This window comes from Rhinoderma darwinii, chromosome 1, assembly GCF_050947455.1.
Source record: "Rhinoderma darwinii isolate aRhiDar2 chromosome 1, aRhiDar2.hap1, whole genome shotgun sequence".
NCBI classification, from domain to species: domain Eukaryota; kingdom Metazoa; phylum Chordata; class Amphibia; order Anura; family Rhinodermatidae; genus Rhinoderma; species Rhinoderma darwinii.
This window is the reverse complement of record NC_134687.1, coordinates 553025504-553043563: the sequence shown is the minus strand read 5'-3', so window position 1 is coordinate 553043563 and position 18060 is coordinate 553025504. Positions and strand designations below refer to the sequence as shown.

Genomic DNA, 18060 nt, shown 5'->3' with positions numbered 1-18060 from the left:
AGACCGCGCTATTCAGGTCAGTAAACCAGTGCAGACTTATATGACCTAGTGACAGGTCCTTCAACTTTAATCTGCTGGTGAATGCAAACATTTTTTTTATCTTTTACAGAGGAAAACCTTTTTTTCGAAAAACAAAAAAACCTTAGACTGTGGTGTTACAAAACAGAGAGCCATGACTTATTTTTGCAACGATTGAGCAGTTTGCAGTCTTAGTTGTTGTGGGACTAAATGCAGTTTTTATTGGTACCATTGTTTGGTACATATATAGTTACATAGTTAGTACGGTTGAAAAAAGACACATGTCCATCAAGTTCAACCAAGGGAAGGGAAAGGGGAAGTGGGATAGGAAAGGGGAAGTAAAAAATTTCTACACATAGGAGCTAATATTTTTTTGTTCTAGGAAATTATCTAACCCTTTTTTAAAGCCATCTACTGTCCCTGCTGTGACCAGCTCCTGCGGTAGGCTATTCCATAGATTCACAGTTCTCACTGTAAAGAAGCCTTGTCGCCTCTGCAGATTGAACCTTTTTTTCTCCAGACGGAGGGAGTGCCCCCTTGTTTTTTGAGGGGGTTTTACATGGAACAGGATTTCACCATATTTTTTGTATGTGCTATTAATATATTTATATAAGTTAATCATGTCCCCCTTAGTAGTCTTTTCTCAAGGCTAAATAGGTTTAGTTCTTTTAATCTTTCCTCATAACTTAGATTCTCCATGCCCCTTATTAGCTTCGTTGATCTTCTTTGTATTTTTTCCAACTCCAGGGCATCCTTTCTATGAACTGGAGCCCAGAACTGAACTGCATATTCTAGATGAGGCCTCACTAATGCTTTGTAAAGTGGTAATATTACCTCCCTGTCCCGCGAGTCCATGCCTCTTTTGATACACCACAATATTTTGCTGGCCTTTGAAGCAGCTGATTGACACTGCATGCTGAAATTTAGTTTATGATTTACAAGTACACCCAGATCCTTCTCAACAATTGACTCCCCCAGTATAGCTCCCCCTAGGACATATGATGCTTGCAGGTTTTTCGTACCCAGATGCATAACTTTACATTTATCTACATTAAACTTCATCTGCCAAGTGGACGCCCAAACACTTAGTTTGTTTAAATCTGCCTGCAATTCACAAACATCTTCCATAGACTGAACATTACTACATAGCTTGGTGTCATCTGCAAAAATAGATTGAATAAATAAGTTGAATAATAGTGGTCTCAGCACTGAACCCTGGGGTACACCACTTATTACAGGGGACCATTCAGAGTAGGAATCATTGACCACAACTCTGGATACGGTCCTTGAGCCAATTCTCAATCCAATTACAAACTATACTTTCTAAACCTATAGTCCTTAATTTACCCAGGAGACGTCTATGGGGGACAGTGTCAAATGCCTTTGCAAAGTCCAAAAACACTAAATCCACAGCGGCCCCTCTGTCTAGACTTCTGCTCACCTCTTCATAAAAACAGATTAGGTTAGTTTGACAACTTCTGTCCTTTGTAAAACCATGCTGGCTGTCACTTATAATACTATTTATTGTCACATAATTCTGTATATAGTCCCTCAATAGCCCCTCAAACATTTTCCCCACAATTGATGTTAAGTTACTGGTCTATAATTACCCGGCGAAGACCTAGTGCCCTTTTTGAAAATAGGCACCACATTTGCCCTGCGCCAGTCCCTTGGCACTATACCACTCATGAGAGACTCTCTAAATATTATGAAGAGGGGGACAGAAATAACTGAACTAAGCTCTTTAAGAACTCTAGGGTGTAACCCATCTGGTCCCGGGGCCTTGTGTACATTTATTTTATTTAATTTAGCTTGGACCAGATCTACATTCATCCAATTCAGTAGATCAACTGATATATTAACAGCACTGGCACCGGCTACATCAGCTGCTCCTTCTTCTGTTGTATATACAGAGCGGAAGAACCCATTTAGTAACTCTGCCTTCTCTTGATCCCCTGTGACCAACTCCCCATTACCATTATCTAAGGGTCCTACATGTTCAGACCTTGGCTTTTTTGCATTTATATGCTTGAAGAATTTTTTAGGATTTGTTTTACTATCCTTGGCCACCTGCCTTTCATTTTGTATTTTTGCTGATTTTATTACATTTTTACAGATTTTATTAAGCTCTTTATATTTTACAAAGGCTACAGATGTACCCTCAGATTTGTATTTTTTAAATGCCCTTTTTTTGTCATGTATTGCCCCTTTCACAGAAGGTGTAAGCCATGTGGGGTTTAATTTGAGTCGTTTATACTTGTTACCTATAGGAATACATTTTGCACTATAATAACTCAAAGTAGATGTGAAAATCTCCCATTTATCATTTGTCCCATTATTTGACATTAGTTCTTCCCAGTCTATATCCTGAATTGCCGCCCTCATCCTGGGGAAATTGGCTTTCTTAAAATTAAATGTTTTTGCCCTCCTAGCCTGCGTTTGTTTTTTACAGTATAGGTAAAATATAACTATATTATGATCACTGTTACCGAGGTTTTCACGAACATTGACATTCCCAACAAGCTCTGCATTATTAGAAATGACCAGATCCAACAGAGCTTCACCTCTAGTCGGGTCTTCCACAAACTGGCCCATAAAATTTTCCTGCAACAGGTTGAGGAAATGTCTCCCCTTTGCAGTTGAAGCCGAACCATGACACCAATTAATATCCCGGAAATTCAAATCTCCCATTATCACTATAGTACCCGCCTGTGCAGCCCGCTCCATCTGTTTATATATTTGATCTCCTATCTCTTCAGTTATATTGGGGGGTCTATAGATTACACCAAAAGTAATTTTTTCAGTGTTTACTTCCCTTTGTAATTCCACCCACAAGGTTTCAACCTCCTCACAGTCTTCACCCTCTAATGTCTCATTTACACTCACCTTCATATCGCTTCTCACATACAGACATACACCACCACCTTTCCTATTTGCCCTGTCTTTCCGAAACAGTGTAAAACCCTGTAGATTTACAGCCCAGTCATGTGAAGAGTCCAGCCATGTTTCAGCAACACCAACTATATCTATATCTTCTTCCAGTATTAAGGCCTCCAGCTCCCCCATTTTGCTTGCTAGACTTCTGGCATTTGTGAACATACACTTTAACTTGCCTTTAAATGTTTCAATTTCAGAAATGTGATTATTTGACATTTTGGCCTTTTTATTTTCACTGCTGTTTTGTAACGAAAGGATCTCCTTATCTTGTTGCCTAGTCCTCTCCCCACCGTCTGTTTCTCCCCCCACCAATATAGTCTGACCCCTCTCTAACCTAACTACCCCTTTATTTCCTATATTGGCCTCCCTCCTCAGCCCTAGTTTAAACACTCCGCCACCCCAGCTAGAATTCTCTCCCCCAGCACAGCGGACCCCCTTCCATTTAGGTGCAAATCATCTGCAGAATACAGTTTGTACCCCAATGAAAAGTCAGCCCAGTGCTCTAGGAACCCAAATCCTTCTCCTCTACACCAAGACTTAAGCCATGCATTTAACTCCCTGAGCTCCCGCTGTCTTTCCTGTGATGCGCATGGCACAGGCAGTATTCCTGAGAATACTACTTTGGAGGTCCTTCCCTTCAGCTTGTAGCCTAGTTCTTTAAAATTATTCTTAATGCTCCTCCACCTACCATTTATTCTGTCATTGGTACCGACATGGACCACAACAGCTGGATCATCACCAGCCCCTCATGACTTTTTTTTATTGCCCATATGGTGACAAACAGCAACCCTGGCGTTTTTAATGGAAAAAAATGGGAAAGGCATATATATATATATATATATATATATATATATATATATTTATTTTTTAATACGGACAACGGAACTTTATTTTTTTGCCACGTTTAATATTAGTTCCCCTAGGGGGTTTAAACCTGCGATCGTCAGATCACGGGTACAATACACTGCAATACTAATGTATTGCAGTGTATTGTGATTTTTACAGGCTCCTGTTAAGTCCTGCCATAGGCCCCTGGGCTGCCATGACAAACTATTGACACCCCGCAATCGCATCTTGCTAATGGCCACAGTATCCAAGTGGTTAAACTGCCAGGAACAGAACGATTGTTCCTGGCCTTTAGCGCAGGGTGTCAGCTGTAATACATGAGCCTGCTCCATACTTTAGCGCCCGCACCATGACGTGCAGTTATATCATGGTGCGTTAAAGGATTAAGCAGAAATAGGTTTAAACTCCATTACAAAAATAAAAGCCGGGAAGTCACCAGCCTCATGGAGAAGCACATAGATAACAAACATAGTATTTCAGTTTCCTACTTCAAGAGCAGAACATGTTGTTGCAGAATGAAAAGATCAGAGAATAGGAGCAATACTCACCGTTCATTTCCGTTCCGGGGTTCCGTCTGAGGTTTCCGTCGGGTGAACCCCGCAATGTAAAGTGAAAGCATAGCTTCCGTTTCAGTCACCATTGATCTCCGCTATTGATTGTCGGAAAACCGGAAACCTGCCGGAATGGTGACGAACGGAAACCATTAGCGAGGTTTCCGTCACCATTGCTATCAATGGTGACTGAAACGGAAGCTCTGGTTTCACTTTCCGTTGCGGGGTTCACCCGACAGAAACCTCCAACGGAACGGAAAGCGAACGGTGATGTGAACAGGCCCTAATTTTTTTTTTTTACACTATGCTAACTTGTGGCAAATTGTTGCAGGAATTTCTGCGGCAGCATTCTCTTACATACAGAACAGCTGTACAGGGATATTTCTGAAGTACGTGCATGTTTTTTTTTTCCTTTTTTAAAAAAAAATACCATTTAGATGGATTCCTGCAATGGAAATTATCCACCAGCTAACAACCAAAAAATGCATTTGTAAATCAAACTATTGCTTAGTGCTTGCCTCAAGTAAAGGGAAGAGATCCTTGTCTTCATCCTTTAGAACGTTCCATTTCTGGATAAGTGGAGGCATCAGCATCTGAATATATTCCTACAGAAACGTGGGGACAGTAAGCTTAATACATTAAAAAGTTGTGCAAATACAAAAATCACCATTTCGGTTACATATATATGATAAAGTATGTATCTGTCAATTGTGTACTGCTGTATGAATTTGCCCCCGCACATCAAGATTTACATTTTCTGTTTGGGTTTACTGGAGGGAAAGGGTGGAGAATAAATGGTTAATTTTTTTAGGCATAAAAAAAAAAAATTAAGAAAAATTTAATTCTTGAAAACATTTGATTTAAAGAAAAAAGTTGTGTACTAAGACAGACAGACATATTCCAATAAACAGATTGGACATAAGAACATCTGCCACATTTACACTCATAAGTTAAAATAATGCAGACAATACATCAAATATTAAATACTCACTGGCTTATTTAAGTGATGTCCAACAGAATCTGCTAGAGTTCCTATAGCATCATAAAGGATGAGCAAGTTTTTATGCTGGTATTTACTGAACGCAAAGACGAGGGTATCCAAAATGTAAGCCAAGTAAGGGACAAGCTCAGTACAAGCCTCCTCTTCTAAAGTAGCAAAGGCACTAGGAAATAAAACCGGTTTCAATTAAATACATAGGTAATTCAAATCTATGCCAAATTGTGTTTTCTTCATTGACTATAACATATCATAAAGGATCTTCTTTAAAGTGTATCCCCCACATTCTACCATGTCATTTTAAAGTCTAACATTCTGTGCGGACTCATTTCTTAATATATCTTTATAGGACCCAGACCACTTGTGATACGGAGCTCAATATCCTCTGCACCAAATTAAAACATAGCACTGCAATCACCACTAGAGGGAGTATAGAACCTTACTGAACACTGTCAGATTATTGAGTCCAATGTACAGTATAACAGTATGCAGTTAGCTCCCTCTAGTGTTGACTGCGTGCAGCCAGCATGTTATCTTAGAGAATCACTGAGGAAACACACCCCCGCCCCCCATTTAAAGACATAATTAGGTGAAAGGTAGTGAACTTTATTCTTACCAGGAACTTTATTTTACTATTTGCCACTCTGTTGCGGGCTGCCGTTGGGTCCCCACTCTGACTCCCTAAATCCTACAGTGTCTGGCGACCGGAGGCTCGATGCGAGTTATATGCTTGCATTGAGAAAGTGACCTCTGGTCCCTACAGCAGACAGTATAAATTTGGTTGTCAGAGTGCAAATCACGTTACCCCACCTTGGCCAGGAACAGCTAACATTAAACTTCAAGTACCCGATAAGGGAATAAACCTCATTACCTTTCACTTAATCATGTTTTCAAATAAGGGGGATGGGAAATTTCACCGGAGTGCTTCTTTAGCTAGGTCTATGCATGGGATATGGAGTGGTGTATAAGAAAAACAGAGCTCTGACCGCTATAAAGATATAGTAGTAAGTATATTAGAAAGACGGGTTGCACGATGCATAGAAACTTAGATACTGTTTCGATACCGTGCACCCTCAAATGGTTCAATACCGTTAATTAATGTATTTTGATACCAAGCTGTGCGGCCGCATAGCTAAGTATAGTAACACATGAATGTAGTTAGAGCGAGGCTGCGGGTGTGTAATACAGCCATTGCCGCGCTCCTGAGTCCTGACAATTGTGCACGCGGTCAGCATGATATGATGCACTCACACAGTCTGAAACGTCATCTCAGGAGGCCGGACTTGAAGAAGCAGGCAAGCAGGGAATTCTGGGTAAGTAGTAACTTTTTTTGTTGCAGTTTTTTTTTTTTAATGAACCATTAATCTATATTGTGAACGCCGCGCATGGTATTCCCTGTCCAGCGGTAGTCTCTGTCCAGGGTGCTGAAAGAGTTAAAGGGCTGCACTGATCGGCAGTAACGCTTTCAGCACCCTAAACAGCGAGTACCGCTGGACAGGGAATAGCATGTGCGGGACTCAATATCGTGTACATAGTGTGAACAGGTTTCAATTTCCTCTCGGAAACGGAAAGTGTACACGGAGTACACACGGGAAGCACACTGTTCCAATCACGGACACACGGATCCGTGAAAAACGTGATGGAAGTGTGCATGAGGCCTAACTGACATGATTTGCCAAGGGAAAGTCACAAATATAACAAACTTAGGAAGTTGATTTTCTCTATGCAGGTTAATAGCGACAAGACCAAACTTTTTTGTGATTCATCAAAACTGGACAGGTTGCTTGTATTAAGATGAGCAAAATATTATTAAACATGTAAAACCTAATAGAAACAATCTGCACGAGTACCTGCAAGCAGCTTCTTGTACGCGTTTGTTGCTGTCAAGGATTCTTTTTAGCAGCTCTGTCATTAATGGCTTTAAATACATATCTGGGGGCTGGCTAACTACCCAGTGTGCATAGCGGCTAAGGGTCCAGCAGGTAATGGAACGCACTAGAGCCTTCTTATCAGAAAGGCACTGAACAAGGTGAGGAATGAGCTCGGGGAGGTACGGAATCATACCCTGCATGCAACCTAAAACAAAAAAACAATTGCAAATTTTAAGAAAAAACAGCACATACAAAAAAATGTTTAGGTTACATGTAGTTTTAGTTCAGGGTGTGAATTAAATAAAGCAATACAGCGCTATGCTGACATTTTACAAAATCAGTCATATATAGAGACACACACACACACACACACACACACACACACACACACACACACACACAGACACAGAGACACAGACACACACGCACACACACACACACACAGAGACACAGACACACACAGAGACACAGACACACACAGAGACACAGACACACACAGAGACACAGACACGCACACACAGAGACACACACACACACACACAGAGACACACACACACACACACAGAGACACACACACACACACACAGAGACACACACACACACACAGAGACAGAGACACACACAGAGACACAGACAGAGACACACACAGACACGCACACACAGACACGCACACACACACAGAGACACACACACACACACAGAGACACACACACACACACAGAGACACACACACACACACACAGAGACACACACACACACACAGAGACACACACACACACACAGAGACAGAGACACAGACAGAGACACACACAGAGACACACACAGAGACACAGACACGCACACACAGACACGCACACACAGACACGCACACACAGACACGCACACACACACAGAGACACACACACACACACACAGAGACACACACACACACACAGAGACACACACACACAGAGACACACACACACACACACAGAGACACACACGGTCTTAAGAGCAGAATTATATTAAAATAGTTAAAGAGGACCCGTTCGCTCCCCTCACAAGTCTGTTTAATTAAAGTAGTCAACTTAGTAGTACTTGCATTTGCTACAAAATAATTCGGGAGCATCATCCCTTAGGATTCTGCATTGAACATTTCCTCTGGCATTCTTAGGCGTTAACATTCCCCTTGTCAATAGGATTTGTCCTTTTACATGCACTTTATCTCAGCGGTCTCACATATCTCCACTGAACAATAGCCCTCTGAAATTCTGAATGCACGAACTTAGATATGGATGGACACTAACAAGTGATCATAGCCTTCCAGCGTGGTTCGTGCTTTTGTCGCTCTATATCTACAATATACTGTTGCCATATTGCTATGTCCTTTTTTTGCAGCTATAACTATCCTAGAGAAGCATCTATAAAAAAATGTAACACATTTTTTAAATGACAGTCACTGAATTCTTCAGTAACTGCCCATTTTCTATTATTTATTGGTTTGATTTATTCTTTTCTGCATGAGACATTAAAGGGGTTTTCCCCACCAGGGACATTTATGACATATCCAAAGGATGTGTTATAAATGTCAGATAGATGCGGGTCCCACCTCTAGGACCCGAACCTATCTCTAGAACGGGGCCACCTAAACCCTAATCTACCGCTCTGTTGAGACTGAAGCGTGTGATTCCAGACCATGAATTACGGAAACCGCATAGCTCAGCACCATTCACTACTATGGGAGTTACAGAAACCGCGTAGCTCAGCGAGATATGCAGTTTCCGTAATTCATGGTAAGAAATCACACGCTTCAGCCACAACAGAGCAGTAGAACGGGGTTTAGGGGGCCCTGTTCTAGAGATAGGTGGGACATGCATCTACCTGACATTCATGACATATCCGTGGATATGTCACAAATGTCTCTGATGGGAAGACCCCCCTTTAAGCTATGGGCACACTATATATATATATATATATATATATATATATAATATATATATCTATATCTATGTGAATAGTATTATGCAAAAAAAAAAGTTGTTTTTCTTCTGCAGCTTCCATTTATTACAACACAGTATGCTCAATTCTGTCTAGCCACAATTCCGACAGCGGCCTCAGTCTGCAGCCCCTCTTCTCGTAAACGTGCATCCAAGCTCAAAACTGATATGAGCGTCGATACACATTAAGGAGAAGAGAGTAGGGGCTGGAGACAGACGACAATTGAGACTAAACAGAATCGACCAGCTTGCAGTGCATTGTAAAACCTAAAAGCTGCAGAAGAGACCGGTAAAAACATTTCTTTATTAAAACCAATTGCACAACAAAAAAAAAATATTGTAAGGTGTCCATAACTTTTAAATAATTAACAATTTAATTAATACTGGTAAGTACACGACAAAAACCAGTAGACTTAAGTGGTGTGGGATGTCCACAATTTACACATGCTCACACGGCAACAGTGGTCAGACCCCCACCTACCATACTTTTATAACCTACAAACCCTTCACAAGCCCTTTAAGGCAAACAGGGACATTCCTGTAGTTTCCTTTTCCATGATTACAGACTAGAGAATTACTTAAGTCTGTAGTCTCCGGGCGATTGGCACACTGCTGTAAACTGAAGTCTGTGGTACGACGAGAGGGGAGGCAGGGTCATTGAGTTATCTACTTTTCTATCAATGAAACATTAACTTCATAAATTAATCAGCACAGTCCACGAATTTAATTGTTTTATGTTTTCCTGGCTAGGATTCTCATAGGCAAAAGAAGAGTTTCTGTCTTCTAGAACCTAGACAGAATTTTAAGTTTTGCCATACATTAAAATAATATAAAGTAAAATAATGCATCGCAAGTCATCTGATTAAACAGTACATTTTCGTCACTGACCGTTCTAAACTAAACAGAATTTAAATTGGGGACTCACCTTCAGCAATTGCACCAAGAACCAAGATTCCAGATTCCTTTACTACCCATTCTGGATGAAAAAGTAATTCTTTCAATAGAGGCAAAATGTGCGGCAAAAGGTCATCTCGAAACACATTCGCAAGCACATCAAGAGCAGCAGCTGAACACTTCCCTGGATTAAGGCAACAAGGACACGAATGTTAAAAGGAGGTGGCTTCTCACACACCATTTTGACCAAATTACTTTTTTTGTACATGTAAAAAACTTGTTTAAAAGGGGTTGTTCATGACCGGACAACTGATGACCTATCCACGGGATAGGTCATCAGTACATGATCGATTCGGGTCCAACAACCGGAGCGATCAGCTGTTCCGGCTGCTTTGAATGGTACGCAGTGGTCGGCGCCACCTGCTTTCAGCTCAAACTACTGCATACAGTTCAAAATATCCTGTATCCGGAGGCAGCCGATAGGTGCGGGGTCCGGGTGTCGGACTCGCACCGATTGTATACAGATGACCTATTCTATGGATAGGTCATCAGTTGCCCAGTCATGGACAACCCCTTTAAAGAGTCATTCTACAAGTCAAAGTGACTTACTTATATTCCAATCAGATATGGTCTCATCGTCATCAAGGTCATCATCGTCATCATCCTCCTCTTCAATCCCATCCTCTTCATGCGGCTGAGCCACTGTTCGTGATCTGTGAAACCGCGGTCGTATATCCTGCTCACTGTCAGGAACAGCTTCATCCTCTTCTACATCACCCTGGATTAGGAAATTGTATGGTAGACAATGAACACCACTACATGGATAAGTAGGTTTGGGGGTTTATTTTACGGAGATTTAACGCTATCCACTCACCTTGAGCAATATAATATCGATCTCTGAATATTTCATTCCATTTACCAAAACTGGTATTAACCTAAAAGACAAACAATTCATACTGAGCAGCAGTAATTTTCCATTTCAGTGTACCACGTTCTATTTTATCAAGAGAAGCATCAGACAAAATAGACTTTAAAAATTATCATTTGTACTCATTGCAGGACACACCACAATGGCAGGCCAGACCCTTCCCACAGATACTGGCTAAATCAGTTTGTACAAAAGTAGAAGACAAAAAAAAAAAACACCACGTCCACGATCCTGGGAGAAAACGAAACAAGCAGTCAGAACAGGTCCCGGGCCTGGAACAACTAAACAAAAGGGTGGGATCTGTGTATTTCAAAGTATACAATGAGTATATTTTACAGCGAGTACAAAAATCCTAATTTCTTGTTTATATAATTGGGGGACACAGAACCATGGGATGTCCTAAGGCAATCCCAAACGGTGGGAATTAACACACAGCTGCCTGCAGCACCTTGCAACCCAGACTTGCATCAGGAGAGGACAAAAAAAAAAAAGAGTCTGGTCTGTTGCAGGCCTGAGCAACAACCATAGTAGAATGGGCAGTGACTCGAAAGGGAGAAATTTTCCCCTTAAACAGATAGGTCTCCTGAAACTACAGAACAGATCCAACCGGCAATTGTTGCCTTGGCAAAGCCAAGATATTCCCTACCTAGCGTCAACCTGCTAGTGGCAGTGGCTTATACCCATGGTGCGGTGTCCCTCAATGATATAAACGAGAAATATATGTATTTATCCCACCATTCGCATCTCATTTTCCCTAGGTTTAGCATATACGCCAGGAAAAGCACCCAACAGAGTTAAACAAAAGCTGTTGACTGATGCCTCACAGTGGCATCTGTCAACCATGGGATATTATAGCATCCGTTAAATGTATACATCATGAGCTTTTCAATAGCTCTTCTTGACCTATACAAAAAACGGATGCCTGTGACGTATGCCATACAGTGTCATATGTCACCCATAGGCTCCCATTTCGAAAAAACATATTGCGCCGTAAATTCTTGTTTTGCTTTTTACGGAAACCTGTTGTATGGAATAGAATAGTCTGTTACACTATTCCATGCCTCAAAAGATACACAAAAATTAACCAACGTATACCAGCCAGACGCCAAATGGACACTTTCGGTCTCCGCCGTGCTAAAGGAGCCCTATGGACAAGTTTAGCACGTATGTCGCGAGCTTTCCTGGCATACGCACTAGCTGTAGGGGAAAAATGTGATGTGAACGTCTTTTGGATGAATCATTATGGCCACATCACACTAGAATTTTTCTTAGGGAGACTGTTTTTTTTGCCCGTAAAGCCATTGCACTCAGATGGATGGGTGATAAATTCCCAACCTTAGGTCAGTGGACGAGACTGATTAACATGACAATTCCCTATGAGAGACTGGTGAATTCTCAGAGGCTGCCCCCAAAAATTCCAGAAGATATGGGGGAGATAGACAGAGTCCCCTTTGGCTCTCATCCCCGAGAGCTGGCCTCTCCGCTTATCCTGGAGGTTCTGGGGGAAGCTAATAGTGGGGTGTTTGGGGGGTCCCATCATTGTATAGGGTTCTTGATGAGAAACCTGGAGATCTAGCATGTTATGTTCATTATTCTATTAAACATTCTACATATATGATACACGATTATGTGCGTGTCTTACATGTGCGATGTTACGGTTTCGTTTCACTTTGTTTAACTCAGTTAATGACTGTGTATATCACATTACATGATTCATCCGGATTTCTACTGTACATTTATAAATGTGAGGGTTTGGGTAATGTTGCCGGTGTGACCGGATACTCGATCTCTCGTTACTGTCATTTACTCCATTATGTATATGTACAGATGTGACTATATTGTTTTTGGTGGATTTGCCAATTGTATTTCATATGTTGTTTAATAAAAAAAAGTACACACACACACCAATAAATAACTTACTTTGCAAGATGTCTGCATAGAACTTCTTTACAAATTGGTTGCTCAGCCAGAGTTAGCCAAAACTCACATGCCTCCAAAGCAACATTTTCATCTTGATCCTGTGTTCTTTGGAGCATGTACTGTAGGTGGAGTGGCAAAAACAGGAAAATAAAACCCAGTTTAAGTACACACCGGTATCACATAGTTGTACAAAACAGTCTACAATTTAATTGGTATACTTGAAGCTAGTGCAGGAAAATGCATATTACACACATTAAAGTGACTCTCTAGGAACCCCCCTTACTAAGGCCTCATGCACACGACCGTATTTTTTCCCACCCGTAAATACTGGCGTAAATACGGGTCCGGTGTCACACGTATTCCACCCGTTTTGCACCAGTATTTACGAACCCGTGCCCGTAAATATGGGTCCGGTGTCACCCGTATTCCACCCGTATTTACGGGCACGTTTTTGGCGGCAAAATAGCGCTGCACTAATCGGCAGCCCCTTCTCTCTATCAGTGCAGGATAGAGAGAAGGGACAGCCTTTTCTGTAATAAAAGTTAAAGAAATTCATACTTACCCGGCCGTTGTCTTGGTGACGCGTCCCTCTCTTCACATCCAGCCCGACATCCCTGGATGACGCGGCAGTCCATGTGACCGCTGCAGCCTGTGATTAACCTGTGATTGGCTGCAGCGGTCACATGGCCTGAAACGTCATCCAGGATGTCGAGAGGGACGCGTCACCAAGGCAACGGGCGGGAGACCGGACTGGAGGAAGCAGGAAGTTGTCGGTAAGTATGAAAGTCTTTTATTTTTTACAGGTTTATACTGATCGGTAGTCACTGTCCAGGGTGCTGAAAGAGTTACTGCCGATCAGTTAACTCTTTCAGCTCCCTGGACAGTGACTATTTACTGACGTCGCTTAGCAACGCTGCCGTAATGACGGGTGCACACATGTAGCCACCCGTCATTACGAGAGCTCCATAGACTTCTATGGACTGTCCGTGCCGTTATTACGGCCTGAAATAGGACATGTTCTATCTTTTTCAACGGCACGGGCACCTTCCCGTGAGAAAACGGGAAGGCACCCGTCGCCAATAGAAGTCTATGAGCCCGTTATTACGGGTCGCGATTACGACCCGTAATAACGGGAGTTTTTACGGTCGTGTGCATGAGGCCTTATGCTTACTTAGCGCAGTAGATTTGTGACAATTACCTTAATCTTTTTCTTGCTGGTGCTATGTAATTAAACTAGCTTTGCTTAGCTCTCCTTGAATGCAGATTTTCGCCCGCAGCCATTGAACGCCGCGGGCATAAAACAGCGCTAAATAAGCCTTCTCTGCCTTCCATTGAAGTCAATTGGAGGTCAGAGGCGTAAACTCCCGCAGATAGGGCATGTCCCTTCTTTCTCCCGCGAGGCGGTTTTACAGCTCGCGGGAGAAAACCGCCCACCCGCCTCCCATTGAAATCAATGGGAGGCATTTTAGGGCCGTTTTGCAGCGCGGTTTCCGCGTAAAAAAAACTCAGTGTAAACATAGCCTTAGGCCCTGTTCACACTGAGTTTTTTGACGCGGAAACCGCGCCGCAAAACTCGTCAAAAACCGCCCGAAAATGCCTCCCATTGATTTCAATGGGAGTTGGACGAGTTTTTTTACCGCGAGTAAAAAAAACGCGTCGTGGTAAAAAGAAGCGTCATGACCCATCTTGAGGCGGTTTCCGCCTCCAAAACCCCATTTCAATCAGTCAGAAAGAGGAAAAAACGCCTCGACGAGTGTATTGATGAGTTTTTGTCAAACCACTGTGCAAAAAATGTTTGGAGCAGTTTTTGCAGGAGGAATTTTCCTCCTGCAAAAAACTCTGTGTGAACACAGCGTTAGACTCCCTGTAGGCACTGTAGCTAAGGTCTAGTCACAGACCACAACGCTGCCCTAATGTAGCTGAGCTATAAAGAAGCAGCATCTGAGGAAAATAGCTAAAAATAAAACTATAGTACTGACTTACATAACTTTTTTTTTTAAGCTCACGACTGGACATCTACTTTAAAATAATGTAGTTCAACATAGGGCAGAGAGGTGGAGAGAAGAGCTTTGACTGAAATCGGACACCTACACCGCGTTCCAAATTATGCAAATGTTATTTTTCGCTGATTTTCCTAAACAGTCGATGCAAATGACAGTCCGTATAATCTTCAAGCCATCAACCGTTGGAGTATAATGTGAATTTTATTGAACAAATCTCCTAATAAGTGTATTTTGAGGTTTTTTTTTTTACCTCTAAAAAAAAAAAAAAAAATCTGTTTCAAATTATTATTCACAACAGAGATCAAAACATTTTAAAGGTTGTAAAGAGAACTAAAATGGTAATTAGTTGAATTTGCAGCATCAGGAGGTCATATTTACAGAAATCAAAAGCTCTTTCAATCAAAAAAACATAACAGGCCAAGTTACATGTTAACATAGGACCCCTTCTTTGATATCACCTTCACAATTCTTGCATCCATTGAATTTGTGAGTATTTGGACAGTTTCTGCTTGAATATCTTTGCAGGATGTCAGAATAGCCTCCCTGAGCTTCTGTTTTGATGTGAACTGCCTCCCACCCCGAGATATTTTGCTTGAGGATGCTCCAAAGGTTCTCAATAGGGTTGAGGTCAGGGGAACATGGGGGCCACACCATGAGTTTCTCTCCTTTTATGCCCATAGCAGCCAATGACACAGAGGTATTCTTTGCAGCATGAGATCATGCATGACAATGCACCAAGATAATTTTGCTACGGAAGGCACGGTTCTTTTTGTACCACGGAAGAAAGTGGTCAGTCATAAACTCTACGTACTTTGCAGAGGTCATTTTCACACCGTCAGGGACCCTAAAGGGGCCTACCAGCTCTCTCCCCATGATTCCAGCCCAAAACATGACTCCGCCACCTCCTTGCTGATGTCGCAACCTTGTTGGGACATGGTGGCCATTCACCAACCATCCAGACCAGCCAGGGTTGCACGTCACTCATCAGTAAAAACGGTTTGAAAATTAGTCTTCATGTATTTCTGAGCCCACTGCAACCGTTTCTGCTTGTGAGCATGGTTTAGGGGTGGCCGAATAATAGCTTTATGCACACTTGCAAACCTCTGGAGGATCCTACACCTTGAGGTTCGCGGGACTCCAGAGGCACCAGCAGCTTCAAATACCTGTTTGCTGCTTTGCAATGGCATTTGAGCAGCTGCTCTCCTAATCCTATTAATTTGTCTGGTAGAAACCTTCCTCATTATGCCTTTATCTGAACGAACCCGTCTGTGCTCTGAATCAGCCACAAATCTTTTCACAGTACGATGATCACGCTTAAGTTTTCTTGAAATATCCAATGTTTTCATACCTTGTCCAAGGTATTGCACTATTTCACACTTTTCGGCAGCAGAGAAATCCTTTTTCTTTCCCATATTGCTTGAAACCTGTGGCCTGCTTAATAATGTGGAACGTCCTTCTTAAGTAGTTTTCCTTTGATTGGGCACACCTGGCAAACTAATTATCACAGGTGTCTGAGATTGATTACAATGATCCAAAGAGCCCTAAGACACAATACCATCCATGAGTTTAATTGAAAAACTAATCATTAAATGTTTATGACACTTAAATCCAATGTGCATAATAATTTGGAACACGGTGTACTTGTTGTTCAGTATTTATTTTCTCAATAGCTAAAGCCAAAAGTCACTTGCAGCATTTCTCTTGGCTTGTGAGGTTTGCAGGTAGCTTATGATTTAGGGATCAAATCCCTTTGACTTCATGACAATTCCAGCGTTGACAATTACAGAGCAATATTAAAACATTTGACCGCCTGTATTGGTATTCTTCTCTTGTAGTTTCAGACCCTTCAGGAAAGTGAAAACATCGGAAAGCAATTTTTCAATAAAAGAAAGTGGGTTAATCCCAAAAAACTATCCTTGGTAGCCTTATTGAGGCTATAAAAAATGTTTTTGTCAATTAATAGTAGTCTATGGATACTTTTTAATAAAACCGTCTGTTTTGTATGTGGTTAGTACATTAAATATATTATGATATTAGCGACATTAATAACATTCTTGTTTTTATAGAATTTTTGGCCACACAGTTGGGCGTAAAAATCTTTTGGGTTGTGTTGTACACAATCCTGCTGTCCAATAAATTTATGAATAGTTACTCCCCGTGTGTTATAGGAGACCTATCCTGACCAAAATAAAAATTTGCAGGGAGCTTATTCAATATATTTTTCACAGTGGAAACTTACGATTTCATTGACATTACTATCCCCAGAAGTAAACAGATGATCAGTTGTCCAAGCTGGATGGCTCATCCAAACCCAAATACCGTTGTCACAATTAAGTTAGGAGGTAGTGCAATAACACCACATATACATTGTGAGGGTTTAGCATCAGGAGAGGTTGGTACAGCGGTTTCTTAGTAGCCAGAGACCGGGACACCGTGCAGTAAAGTTCATAACAGGGCTTTGCCTGTGTTTTATTCTTGTCAAAGAAACAGCCTCTTGTACAACAAGGCAAAATACAAAATAAATCCTGCTCGGCTGAGCACTAACTAAACAAGAGATTATCTAACTATACCAAGTGCCTTCCTACCAGGCACTGGACACAAAGTAACACAGGTCTTTACTCACATACAATACAGGCTACTCCAGACTTAGTAGTCTCCGGTCAGGGGTGAGAGATCACACACTGTCTGCACCTTTTTATACACAGGCTACAGGTGCAGCTAATTGAGCAGCAGCCTTGTCCTACAAACAGAGATGGACTAGGGATTGGGGAACCCACCCTGCTCTTCCCCAATCCAACTCCAGGCCTTTTTTCCGGCTTTTCCTTAAGCCGAGATTGGAAAGCTAGAGCTTTCTATTGCAAAAATACTCATTCCCTGGAGCCTAGGATACATATGACAGGATTCTAGGGGAAATGTACCTTCCCTCAATGACTTTACCTGTCACGGTCTCACAACATATTAACAATATAGTACCACCTATGACTTTTAAACACAAACTATCCTTTTATTTAGAAGTACAGTGTTTTATATGCAGTAGCACCAAATAATAGATATAAAAAAAAACACAATGATCCTTGTGGTCATGACTAATACAATTATTGCCCTAATTGATAAACAGT

General features: G+C 41.6%; 1 protein-coding gene across 2 annotated transcripts in view; it reads right to left on the bottom strand.

Annotated features, from left to right (window-relative positions):
• Positions 1 to 18060, bottom strand: part of TNPO1 (transportin 1) — a 128214-nt gene that overhangs the window by 34773 nt on the left and 75381 nt on the right. For both annotated transcript variants that reach the window (XM_075838074.1, XM_075838064.1), the window contains exons 8-14: positions 12939 to 13057; positions 10965 to 11025; positions 10700 to 10868; positions 10122 to 10274; positions 7200 to 7425; positions 5344 to 5515; positions 4871 to 4957 (exon numbers count right to left, since the gene is read on the bottom strand). In XM_075838074.1, the coding sequence (XP_075694189.1) occupies positions 4871 to 4957; positions 5344 to 5515; positions 7200 to 7425; positions 10122 to 10274; positions 10700 to 10868; positions 10965 to 11025; positions 12939 to 13057 (987 nt within the window). The remainder of the gene's footprint in view (positions 1 to 4870; positions 4958 to 5343; positions 5516 to 7199; positions 7426 to 10121; positions 10275 to 10699; positions 10869 to 10964; positions 11026 to 12938; positions 13058 to 18060) is intronic.